The sequence below is a fragment of the Erpetoichthys calabaricus genome, chromosome 11 (genome assembly GCF_900747795.2).
Source record: "Erpetoichthys calabaricus chromosome 11, fErpCal1.3, whole genome shotgun sequence".
Classification (NCBI taxonomy): domain Eukaryota; kingdom Metazoa; phylum Chordata; class Cladistia; order Polypteriformes; family Polypteridae; genus Erpetoichthys; species Erpetoichthys calabaricus.
Genome location: NC_041404.2, coordinates 157089893 through 157103268, shown reverse-complemented (window position 1 = coordinate 157103268; position 13376 = coordinate 157089893). Strand labels below are relative to the sequence as shown.

The 13376-nt window shown below is 35.0% G+C and overlaps 1 protein-coding gene and 1 long non-coding RNA gene across 11 annotated transcripts in view; both read left to right on the top strand.

The window, feature by feature from the left end:
• The window catches only part of LOC127529615 (uncharacterized), a 487131-nt gene that overhangs the window by 209329 nt on the left and 264426 nt on the right, over positions 1-13376 (top strand). The gene's annotated exons all lie outside the window — the stretch shown is intronic.
• The window catches only part of tnrc18 (trinucleotide repeat containing 18), a 143936-nt gene that overhangs the window by 54658 nt on the left and 75902 nt on the right, over positions 1-13376 (top strand). For 5 of the 7 annotated variants that reach the window (XM_051933759.1, XM_051933763.1, XM_051933758.1 and 2 more), the window contains exons 4-5: positions 4816-4944; positions 9951-11777. In XM_051933759.1, coding sequence (XP_051789719.1) covers positions 4816-4944; positions 9951-11777 — 1956 coding nt within the window. The remainder of the gene's footprint in view (positions 1-4815; positions 4945-9950; positions 11778-13376) is intronic. The other 2 variants (XM_028814405.2, XM_051933760.1) reach the window with 1 other exon arrangement.

Genomic DNA, 13376 nt, shown 5'->3' with positions numbered 1-13376 from the left:
TTGAGTTTAATTATAATTTTCAGTGAATTGTTAAGAGTACATTTTACATTGAGGTTTTTTTTGTCATTCTCCTGTTTGTGTTCAGCATAGAAACAAATTGAAAAGTGAATTCAAGCAACTTTTTTTTTTCTTTAATAAAATTTGAATTCAGTTGTGCTTTTTTAAAAATAACTTACCATCCACGGAACCAAGCAGCGTGAACACAATTTATACTGAAATTAGCCGGACATGCTTTTGGTCCTTCTTTTGTAACATGTTCTTTCATTTTAAGTTGTTTAGTAATGACCACTTTGTACTCTTTGCTCTGAAATAAGAGTAGCAGCCCCTGTAAACCTGCTAATGTGCGTAGTGCACTTATGAATATTTTGTTTTGAAATCTAACATTTGTTTAGAAAAGGCAAAGCACAAAATGGAAGCTTTCAAGAGCCATTCAAAGCATTGCTGACATTATGACTTGCTTAAACATGTTATTTGTAAATCATGTTTCCCTGTAAATTATAGACTTGGTTTAGGAGCAGTTGCCCCATGTTAAACTGCTTACTTGCTTCCATGCAAAGGGTGGTCTGCTAGCTTAAAATGGAAAGGGGGAAAAACACAAAGGTTCTATGTTGTCTCATCCAGAGAAGGAAACAGCAAATGTTTTATCATATAAACCAAAACAACTTACACTTCTAAACTCTGAAAATATGTTAAAACTGCCTATTAAAAGATGAGTTACTTTATGAACTTAAACATGCATAAATATAAGAAGTCCCATAACTTACTGGAGTATTTAAAACAGAAGTATTACATAATTTGTGAGTCCTAATTTTGACCTTTTCCTTAGTTTACTATGATTACTGTTATACATGATAAGTGCATTGTTTGATTTGCGTTGTATTTTTAATACTGTTGTAAAGCTATTTGGTGATAGTACCTAGTCTGAAATTTTACTGACATGAAAATGCCTCCCCTTCTTTTCATTTGTTCTCTAAAATCAATTTTAAAGTGAACCTGGTTCACTGTAACATAGACTTAATTCTGAAGGTCTAGGCAATATTTTTTACTTTCCAGCAGAACATTTTTTTTCAGTTCAAAACAGTATTTGGTTTGCCATATTTTATTAGTCAAATGATGCTGCCCAAGAGCAGGAGCAAGTAGTGACCTCCAAGATACACCCTTACTGTATGTTGTATATTCATAAGTGGTAAACTTGGTGACCACTTTAATAGGGACATCCATTTTGTTAACACCAAAGGAAAGGAATTATACATAAAACTAGACAGGTGTTATCTGTTAAAGTTATATTAAAGTATCATCTTCGTAAAATGGACATCATTTTGCTGTTTTATTATTTGTTTTTATTTCTTACCCATAATCATAAATAGAAGGTGTGTGTTTTTGTGGACATCTGAATACTTGCACACCAAAGTGCATCCTCATGTGAATTTCCCCTTGGGATTAATAAAGTATGTTATCTATCTATCTATCTATCTATCTATCTATCTATCTATCTATCTATCTATCTATCTATCTATCTATCAGCAGCCATTGTTTGTTGAGGTTTGTTTGAAGTTGGTCTTATTTAGATTATATTAGTATTCCAATCCATTTATGCAATAATTAACACTTGAACTATTTAAATTATTTCATAGAAATATTATTTTTGGTTAATATTTACTTTAGCATGCCACCATCCTTATGCATTCTTGTGTCATATTAGTATAACATAAGAGTATTTTTTAGTCTGTGGAAAGAAAAGACTTTGGTACAAATTTATCTTAGAATCAAGTGCATCTTATTGTAAGTGCTCTGCTTGTTTGCTGGCTCTCTCATTATAGTTGCACTTGGTCTTTCTGGTAATATTTGTTAATGTGACCTGACCTTTGATTTATGCTTAGCATCTATCAAGTGGATGGCCTTCATTTAGTGTAATTGTTTTGAGGGAAGCAAGATATTAATATTACTAAAGTGTCTGTGACATGTATACAGATTGTCAAAGTGTTGGACACAACATTGTCTATTTTAGTTTGCAATGTAAGTAGACGTTTATATATACTGACATAAATGTATTTGTTCCCTGAGCTCTTCATTATTAATTTAAGTGTAGAAAGTGTAGTTTCCATTGTAAAGCGCCAATGATGGCCCAATATTTTTTTTAATGTATCCTTTAAGGGCAACAGAAAATTGAATGTGTAACATTTGTCACAACAGTCTGTGATATTTAAAATAAAAGCTTGCAAAGCAGAATATGTTGCCCACCCTTTTGTGTAACAAACCTATTAATGAGCTAGGTGTTTGACACTTCTTAGATGATGGTGGTTGTGGTGCTGGTTGTGGTAATAGTGATAGTAGTGGTATTGTCACATGCGTATAGTAAACTGAAATTCATACTTCCATATATGGCCAACATGGTCATTGACAATATGTAATAGGAACTGACTCTACTACAATACTACTGTGTAAACACTGCTAACTGCAACACATGGTATTCCAATATAAACTGTAATAAATTGTGAAAAATATTTTAGTAATAGCTATGTACTTGAATGGAAGTGTCTAGTATGTAATCAAAGGGTAAGAATAGCAAAAGTACAGTCTCTTGTCTCTGTTTCCACACAGACCTACTGTGCAACTAAGAATTATGCATTTACACTTTCAGTTTTCTGTTTACTCTGAAATGCTAGCAATTCTAAGAGCCAAACATTTTGGACTAGTAGGAGGGGGTAACATTTTACCAACCAAGCCTGCCCAGATCACTTGAACAAGTTTTCTTTCCATAATACGTTATCGACCATTTTTAATTTAATGTAATGTAAAAGAGGCCTTTATTTATGGCCTCTTTCAGATGTGTTTAAAAATACACCCAAAAATTACTTTTTGTTTCTAGCAATTTTATTGTTGAAATCCTAGTTATATTTTTAATTTTAATTTTTTGAAAAAAATTGTGCACCATTTAAATTTAATCTAAAAAGTTTCCAGGACCCTACATTAGCACTTCATTTTAGTAATACAATACCAATAGTTAAGGACAGAGATAGTTGGAGCTCTGGGGCTGCTGCCCTCTTATCACCTAATGTTTCAAAACAACACTTTCACAACAAATCATGCAAAATTGCATGTTTGCAAGTACATAAATTGTTCATTGTCTTGCAAGATGGTTTTTACATTTCATTTTCTCTATAAACTAAGAGCATTCTGCTGCAAAGGCCTAGGTGCTTTTGCACACCTTCTACCTTATAGATGCTGCAACTTCTCTGAAATTGTCACTGTCAGAATAAGCCTCCTCCTTTCTGAGGAATGCTTAGACATTAGTTTTTCGTAAAATCTCTACATGCTTCATATTCTGTATGATGCATTTAAAATCAGTTAGTAGTGGCATGTACCATTTGCACTATAGTTAAACTTCATTGGGTAGATATTGTAAACTTTGCAGTGAATCCTAACAAAGGAAAAAGGAGTGGTGGAGGTTCATATACAGAAGGCAAAAACAGACCCTCCGTTTTCTGTGAATTGTTTGAGATGCGTGGAAGCCCTTTAAACATTAGATTGCAATTCTGCCAGTTTGAGTCTTTTTTTTATTGCTTTAAGTAGAATATTCATGTCACTTTACTCCTTGCCACGTCCTTTTTCCTGTCAGTGCCGGCAAGCTTTTGCTTGTGTAAACTCAACAGAGATGAGATTTTTACAACTACATCTAGGGACATGCAGTGGAAATTGCACGCTGCCCATAGTCAACCAACATGGAGGCCTCAAAAGGGTTGGGGGGGAAAAAAGATCAATGTCAGAAACTGAAAAGATTCAACCTGAAATTATTGTGTCTCACCAAATGATTACATTTAATGGCTACAGGCTGACCTATTTCATGGTTTGATGTTAAAAACTACAAAAAGACATGGCATGAAAAAATATTAAGTATCATAACCACTTCAGACCCCCTGGTCTCCTTAACAAATGCTTCATCTGTCAGGTACTTAAAATCAGTAACTTTGAATAATTCCTAAAATGTATAATATGTTCAATTTATATGTAAAACATTAAAAAGAAGTAGAGCATATTATACTATATACTACATTTTTAGTTTAATGAAGTATAGACATTACTGCTGTATTAAAAAAATGTATGGATCCACTCAGAATTTTTGTTTAATTCATGATTCAAATATCAGGAAAGGTTATTTCTCTTTATTCAGTGGAGACTCTCTACTTCTGGAAATAGGACACTGAACCCAATTTAACATACCTGCAATTTAAGAGTTAACAATGGTGAACATAAATATGTTACTTTATTTTGTAGTTGCTCTTGTGTGTCTTTTTTTCCCCTTATGCATAGATGACCCCAGGAAAAAGTTATGGTCAAATAACAAATAGAATTGTGGGTTTTGTCAATGACAAATAAAGTTAATAAAATTAGTAAATTGCAGTTTATTCATTTTTTGATTTTTATATACTTTTAAATTGACTTACAGTGCATTAATGGAGGTTATGTTTGCCAGGATGGCAGTGGAACCAAATGGGATAGCAGTGTGCAAAAATACATATCCTCACTTTAAATTGTCTATATCCATGTTTCCTGACTCAGAAGTAAACAATACTTATGGTCAACAAAATAGATCAAAATTAAGTAATCTATATTTACAATACCTGGTGAATCTTTAATTCATATTCTCTTTAGTTTTGCATTTATTTAGTATTTTAGATCTTAATACAAGAGGCCTATTTTTCCTTCTGTATGCCTGTAGCTAAAGTCAGCCAATAGTATTTATAAATATACATTTCAAACTTGGTTCTAATCATAATAAGTTGTCTTGAGCTTTTTTTTTTTCTTTCCTCAAAGCAGGATTTCCTCATTTGCCAAACTCCCTGTATCAGAACCCTTACATTCCACTTAGCCATTTGGATCATTCACCTGGAACCCCACTCCTGGCCCAACTTGGGCAGCACAGCCTGTTTGAAGCCCAGAAAGGTGAGTATAACCTCTGTCAATCACAACCAAGCCAACATCTAACGCCTGAGTTTTGTGTAAAATCTCCCTAGCTAACATTAAGAAATTTGAAACAGCTGTGTTCAGTTTACTTTAAACATCTATTCTGTTCTCACTGCTGCTAATGCATATTACTTAAACATCATTTTTGGGGTATGTGTATGTGCATATGTAATTTTGTTTTGCTTTCCACGATAATTTGTGTTTCATTTTCAAGACCAGTGCATTAACAACATAAGAAACAATAATGTTTATTAGCAGTTTACATACATTATTAAAACACTTGAGAGAGAGAGAGAGAGAAATTATCTTTGTCTTTTAAGTATGTTTTAAAAATTTGGGGACTTGAAAACAAACATAGTTGTTTGACTTTGAAGGCAAATGACACATGAAAATCATAAAAGAAGGGCATTAACTTATTTTTGTATTGTTAAAAAATATGATGGTGTGCTTTTGTTTTAATTTCATTCAAGATCTGAGTTTTGGACTGGTATGGTCTTGGGGCATAGACCAGGATATCTGCATAGCTCTTGTGGTAATTACCTTATGTTAGGCTGTGAAAAAATACTGTGGGGTTTTATCCAGACATGGGTGTAAGGATTTGTAACACAAGGAGGACATTGAGAATGCACGTTTCAGTTAACTTTGAATCTAGCACCCTTGTGTGATATGTAAAGGATACTTGAGCCATCACAGTCCATCTTACCTTATTATCCTTTAAAATACTATTTACAATTGAAAGTGTAATTTTCCTGCATAGGAGCATAAAGCAGAGATGATATGCTGCTTTACAAGCTATTCAAATTTAAGATTATAGTATGATGAGATTCTTGCTTGCATGCACACAGAAAAAGTATGTATACAATGCAGTCCATTCACACATATGGTGCCTTGAAAAAATACTCAGTCCCCAAACTTTTTCCACATGAATTATACATAATCATAAACCATTATAAAATTAAATTTAAAAAATTAAGTATCAATTAGTAAGTATTCATCCTTTCTGTTCAGTATTTGTTTGAACCACATCTTACAGTTACTACATCAAATAGTATCTTTGGGAGTCAAAATTTTTTTTGCTTAAGGGCAAATATTTGTCTAGTCCTCCTTGCAAAATTGCTCAAGCTGTGCCAGGTTGTTTGGGTAGCTCTGGTGGACAGCAGTTTTTAGGTCTCACTAAACATGCTCAGTTGGGGTTAGGTTCAGGACTTTGACTCTGGCCACTCAGGTACATCATCTTTATTCATTTAAAGCCACTTCATAGTTACTTTAATAGTGTGCTTTCAGTCAATGTTCTGATGAAAGTTAAACTCCTTTCCTTGTTTAACCCTTTTGGGAGAGTGGCACAGCTTTTCTCTCTAACATCTGTCTGTACTGTGCAGCATTCATCTTTCCATCAGTTCTGATGAGATTGCCAGTATCTGTTGCAGAAGAACATCTACACAATATGATGTTGCTGCTACCACATTTTACAGTTGGGATGATGTTATCTGGCAGACGTCAGTGGTATACCGTTTTGATAGATGTCAGAAAGCCATCATTCCCTTACCATAATCCAGTCTTGCACTCTTGGCTTGAAAATGTTTTTGTTGATTTAAGGCAAGCTTCATCGTTTTGAAAAATTATCAAAATGCAGCACCTATGTGCTTTCACTAAAATAATAATTAAGCATTAATTATACAATTGTCTTTTTTAAATCAATATGCATTAATATTTTACATTCATTATTGTCATTGCCTCAAAGTTTGTTTATTTGCTTTTTCAGATGAAGTATGTTGGTCAACTGTCATCCTTCACTTACATTGTGTTGCATACTTTCATAACGTGACAAGGTTTTTATTTTTTGTTTTATGATATTAGCTAAAGAGCCACAGACCCTGATTTAATTTGGGGCCAGCATACGTTTGTTCGGGTTTACCATTAGTTACCATAATTTTGTTACTTTTTTCCTTTTATAATCCTGTAAATTCTATAATGTGAATAGGCAACTCCAAAGTTACTTTTGTGGTTATGGGTACAGTACAAGTATTTGCATCTTGCTGCGAATAGGAGCGCTGCTGTGTTTTTGTGACAGCTTTTACTTCTGGCTTGGCCTCTTTTCAAGGGATGGATGGATACGTTTGCAAATTTTATTTTCTATGAATACTTTTAAATCAATATGGTTACAATATTTTTTTTATTTGGTTAATTTTTTTCCCCCCTATAGTAACTGGTATAAAACCTGATACTTGGACACATTATATAGTTCTTTCCCAGACATCATGAGGGTAGAGTTTTGTGCAGCAGAAAGTGTATTCTTTTATCAGACAATTGTTTGTTTGCTAAGTTTCTATCTGAACAATTTAATTCCTCTAATATATATGAACATCAGTTTCTAATTTTTTTTTTTCTAATAAATTGGTTGTAATATTGAACACCATTACATTTCCCTATTCAGTATTATACGGTGGCACCAGGACACACTTGTTAGAAATGCTTGGGTTGTTAGGTGAAAGAGACATGTGGTGAACAGATATCCTATCCACAGTTGACTTCCACCTGAAACCAAGTTCTTTTGGCACTTTCACAGAAAATTAATGAATTATGTAAATTCAGGGTTACTTTGACAGAATAAAATTTAACAGTGATATATAGGCTTCAGGTGTTGCCTCATACCTTCAGGATATTTGGATCAAATCTTAGCATTGGCCTCCTCTGTTTGTACATGGTCTCAGTGTGGGTGTGTGTTCTTTTTTCTTGGAAAGGGAAAGAGGAGGTGCTTTCTCTGGATAATCTAGTTCTATTCGCGTCTAAAAGATGTTTGTGAGGATTTGATTGGTAGCTGTAAATTGCTTCAGTACAAGTGAGTGTGTGAATGTCCTTGAATGAGGTCTGCAATAGACTAATGCACTTTCCATAGTTGTTTCTTGTCTTGTTTGTAGGTTAAGTTGATAGGTGACTCTAATGCCATTTAAAACCACTTTATGCCAGGGACCAAAACAAGGATAACATATTGATTCCATGTGTCTTTTCCTTTGCAAACAAGAACTGCAAATAACAGCCTGCTTCATCCTTATTTCTAGTGCTAGTAGTAAAGGGTGGGAGAAGGCAAAATATTCAGCTGGTGAGCTAGTTTTGGTATTGGCTTAAGTTGATATGGCAGGCTTGTTTGCAGGCTTCAGTGTATGGGGTAGTGTTTGTATACAATTCAGAAGGCATGGGCAGCTTTCTGTATTGGTTCAGCATTGAAAGGTGCTTTGTATTAGCTTTTCATACTTTTTCAAAACTACTGTAAATAGAGAACATCTCCTGTATTCAGGCATGCGTATTCAAGGGACCCTAGGTATTTAAGCTTACAAGGTAAAGGAAACTTTTTATTTCTAAGATGCGTAAGTAACAGCAAATAAATTTATTGTATCTCCTAATCTGCTAAACTGTACTCCATGTTAATAGGCCTGTTAATCGACTGTTTTTTCATTCTTAATGTATGTACAAGATGTAACTGATGCAGGACAATGTATTGAATAATATCTGAAATAGTTATCTTATTCTACTGGTCTGTTGCATTTTTATAATGCTGAGAATTGTTTGCAGTTATTGGCTTTTCTTAAAATAATCAGAAGAAGCCAGTATGAAGCTAAATAATGATAATAAATAACTAAATTCTATTTAATAATGAACACTGACAGATTTTAGGTTTATTTTTTTCAGAAATAATAGCTGCTGAATTCAATGTGTGTGTACTGTATTTAAATATATATACATACTTGCACATACTGTAAGTATTGAAAGTATTTCTGAATCTGAAATTCTTGCAGATGTATTCCACCACAAGCATTTAGTGATTCAACATGGAGTAACAACACATTTAAAATAATCAGACATGTCCTTCAACATATCATTGGTTGAAAGGCTTAATAGTTCTGATTATTTTATTTTAAAAGTATACAGTTTTTATACTCTAGTATTTCCTGTAGCTGTGTTGCTTGTTTGTTTGTTTGTTTATTAAATAACCTCTCAGGGTCACTCTTGCAAATTTGTGGCTGCATTTTATATCAGATTTTATTGACCCTTTATATAAGGAGGTGCTTACCAGCTTATGTCTTAAATATACAGTATTTACACCAATGTCTGTGTAGACTTGATACCTCATGTAGTATAAACCTTGTATGCAGTCTGTAAAATAAATGTAACTACTTAATATCAACAACTCACACCCTTCCCTAGTCACTGTTTTGTAGATTTTCAAATTAAAGATAGCTGTCTTCACAGATGATTACTATTATTTATATTGTTGTGCATGTTTTAAATAGAATGTAAGAATACTTTATATTTGTTTCCTCATACAAACACTTGTGATGTGTGATATCTTTTTGAAAACATACTGACATTGTGATTGTCCCATCTTGCTGTTTATTAGGCAGATACCTCAGAGTACAGTTACTTGTTAGAGATTTAGGATAACTCCATTGCTGTCAGCAATTACCTAGGGAAGGCCACATAATTGGTGTGTGAAGTGCTCATCTTGTTCATAAAGAAGGTGGCTTAAGTTTTTTTTTTTTCTTATCATTTTGCTTAATATTGATGATTGGACCGATGCCACCATAATATTAGGTTTTTGACATTTGTAATTTTTGAGTAATGTAGCATACTGTGCTTGTGTTGTGTTAAGATACATTTAATGTCATTTAAAATGTAATTTTAAGTAAAATAAAAAGGAAGTGTTTTGGGTTTCAAAGATTGTACTTATGAATCTAAAATAGTTCTAAAGTAGTTGTTTATCTTGTGGGTGAGTATGATTCTGTTATGAGTCTACTGGAGGAAAGTTGTTAAGACAAATGTGAAAGATCGACAGGTTAACGAGCACAGCATGCAAATCTGTTTTACATATGCCTTTTATACACAGTGCATATTCAGTGAACCACTTTGCATACAGATTAGTGTTTCATATCCTTGCCTGTTTCACTTTCCCTAATTTAATTATTTGTGTTTTTGTTTTGCTAAAACAGAGGTGTTTTACTTACCTGGCCAGTCAGCCTTACATCCACAATCTGCCCTCTCAAGGACAACGTCCACTCACAACTCAAGTTCTCTTCTACGGGAGAAGGATGTATCTTCATCACTGCCTCTTTCCAAAGGTGGAAAGGAGTCAAACAAAGATACAGTTAGGGAAAAAACCTGCCGTATAGATCTAGGCCTTTCTCTCCCACGAAAAGAAAGAGAACGGTCTAAGGATGAGCCAAGACCCAAAAGTGTAGTTGACCTCACTCAGGATGCTAAACAAGACAGTGAGAGGAAATCAAGTGGCTTAGACAGGACTCTTAAATGCGTGGAGCGCACATCACCATTTTGCCATGACCACTCCCCCAATTTGGGTGGTGGGGAGCCAAAGTCTAAGAACCCTTTGCAAACATCCTCTTTGAATAACTGTAATAATGGGGGTGGTAGTTCTTCCATGAGATACCTGGGCACTGAACAGGACAAGGGCACCAAGGACCTAAGCCGTCATGATGAGAACATGAGACCCTCGGTAAATGTCCATGGAGACAAGCTTAAAAAATGTGATACAGTTGTAACTTCTGTTGGCACTTTACATGTTTCTTGCAGTTGCCCATCTTCTCATTGTAACACTTCTCAACCTCCTACAAGAATGGTTTCTTCAAACACATTCCCAGTCAGTAATCATACTCAGTCCAACTTACATACCCTCTGTTCACCTTTTAAAGAATCAGGAAGGGAACATAAAGTAATTGCACCCACATTTGTGCCTTCAGTTGAAGTTTATGATGAAAGAAATGGGCCAATCCAGATAGCTTCACAGGCCAGAGACAGTAAAAATGACAAACTAAAAGAAAAAGATGGGAGTAAATTAGGAAGCTCTACAACCACCAGTGAAAGGACACTTATAGAACCGATAAGGCCACCTCATGCACACGATTCTTCATTACATGGAGACATTAAGAGGATGGAAGTATTAAGGGAAGAGGGCTCAGTTATAAGGTCAAACTGTGGAGCACTAAAAAGACCATCATCCTCAGAATTATTTTTGAATAAAACATTGCATGGCACAGATTCGAGAGATTTGCTCTTAGCTACTAACATGTCCAAAGAAGCTATTAAAATGGGGCTTGAAGTCGAAACACATAATCAAGAGCGAGACAGGGCACAAAGAGCTGCCATCAGAGATTCTGGGAAAATATATAATGGAGTGGATGCTTCACGAATTCACATAGAACAGCCCCAACTTAAAAACGCTGCTTCTTCTGAGTCAAAGTGGAAATCTTTTGAAATGAGTAATTATGCTACTAGTCAGATGGCCACGCTTGCTGCTCAGCATGTTCATGGAAGTAAATCAGAGGAGGACATGAAAAAAGTGTACATTGATCCTTCTGGTCATCAGAGATCTTCTGTAGTTGGAAGTTCAAGAAGCTGTTCTGAAGTATTGCATCCAGGCCCACATGGAGAAGTTTCTGCCATGCAAAGCTTGATTAAATATAGTGGTAGCTTTCCTAAGGAGACCGGAGTACGTGCTAACAGTGGGCCAAAGAGTCCTTTTGGTGGGCTTGGAAATATGAAACCAGAAGCTAATCCATCTGCTGTGTCAAAAATTCAGCATCTACCACCCCAACAATCTGGAAAACAATTAAAAAGAGACCCTGAGCGCCCAGAGAGTGCAAAGTCATTCGGCAAGGAGAGCATCAGCTCTCAGGGAGAAGTGGAAGTAAGACATCCTCCAGTTGGTATAGCCGTTGCTGTTGCCCGCCAGAAGGACAATACAAACAAAGCCAATTCTGGCCTAGAGAGGGACCACTCTCTTCCTCTGGGAAGCATCAAAGGTAAGCACTATTTAAGTCTTGATTCTGCTTGATTTTTTTTTTTCTGTTGTATTTTCATCAATTTTACAGTTTTCATATAACATCCATATGCTTGTTAAAGATTGAAACTGTGGGATAGTGGTTAGTAATTCTGTCTCGCTTCTGTAGACTAGGTTTGAGTCCTAGGCAGGTTGCTTTCTAAGTGGAGTCTGCATGTTCTGTACATGTCTCTATTGGTTTATCTAGTTGTACTCTGATATCCTAGAAAAGTTAAAATGTATGATTTTAAGATATATGATATCAGTATCAGAAATGTCTGGTGAACTAATGGTGATTTAGTGTAATGACACATTCATATTTATCATCAACCATGAGACTCAAAACTGAAATTTGGTTATTTCCCTGTAAATTCCTGAAAGTTTTTCAAATAAACTGTTGGGAGGGTCGGTGTAGCAAGCATGTACTGACTGATGTTGCTTTAAATTTACAAATTTGATTGATTCCAAATGCGGTTGGGAGGTAATGTAAGCAGGTTATGTAATGTTGGCAAAACTCTGATTTTATTTATTTATTCGGTTGGCAAGTCTGACTTCTTACTTTGAGCTTATTGAGCTTAGGATGTGCTTCTAACTTCAGTACAAAAGGAATCAAAACAAATGGGATGTCACCTGTTTATAGCTCCAGAGTAGGGACTGAAAAGTTGTACAGTATTTGAAAAATTGTTCCCTCATTTTTTTAGTATTTGAAGGCCTACTACTTGTTGTCTGTCTCTTCATTATGGTTTTGGTCATGATGTCCATCCAATATGTAGTGTAAGATGTGCCTTTAATGTGTGAAAAATACATGGTGGCCAACACCATGGGGGAGCAAAAATTCGAACACGTTCATTTTTTCCTGAGCAGCTGTGTAGTCATTCAACAGACTAGACATCATGCAGCCTGCACAGCCCAAATCTTTGTCTGCAAAGTTAGCTTGTTGCTAGGGTCTTCACTGGCTACAGAAGGCTTTGCCAGCACAGGAACAGTTTTCTAAGTCTTTCAGTGACTAAGACAGTGCCTGCCTACATTAAATGTAATTTACTGAGCAGAACTAAAAGCTGCAAACAAGGATTGAATTCTAATAGGCCTTTGGGTTTGTTGCTAAGCAATCAAAATGGCCTTGGGAGAGAGAGCGAGAAAAAAACATTAATTTATTTCCTCTCTTGTGCCAGAAGCTTTAGTAATAACATTAGCTTGCTTTTGGTGAGAGAAGAAGGTTTTGAATTCAGAGTATTTAAAAATGCAAAAGCAAGCTTTAGATAACAAATACGTAGTATTAGTCAAGTAAGATTCCAGAATTTAGGATACAGGCTAGGTTGCCCAGGAAACCAACTCGGACCTTTCATCTGTGCATACTTGATTATGACCTATATGTTTGCCTCATTAAATACAGAAAGCAAATGTCTATTCATTAATGAAGACAAAAGTTTCTCTTCTTCATCAGTATGTTTCTTATATTTTCATTACAACATGCAGTGTTATGACTTAAAAGCAACAGGTAATCAGTGAATTTTCCAACAGATTATAACCAAGACAGCTAATGAAGCAATCATGGAAAATTGAAATTAAAGATCCTATTAAA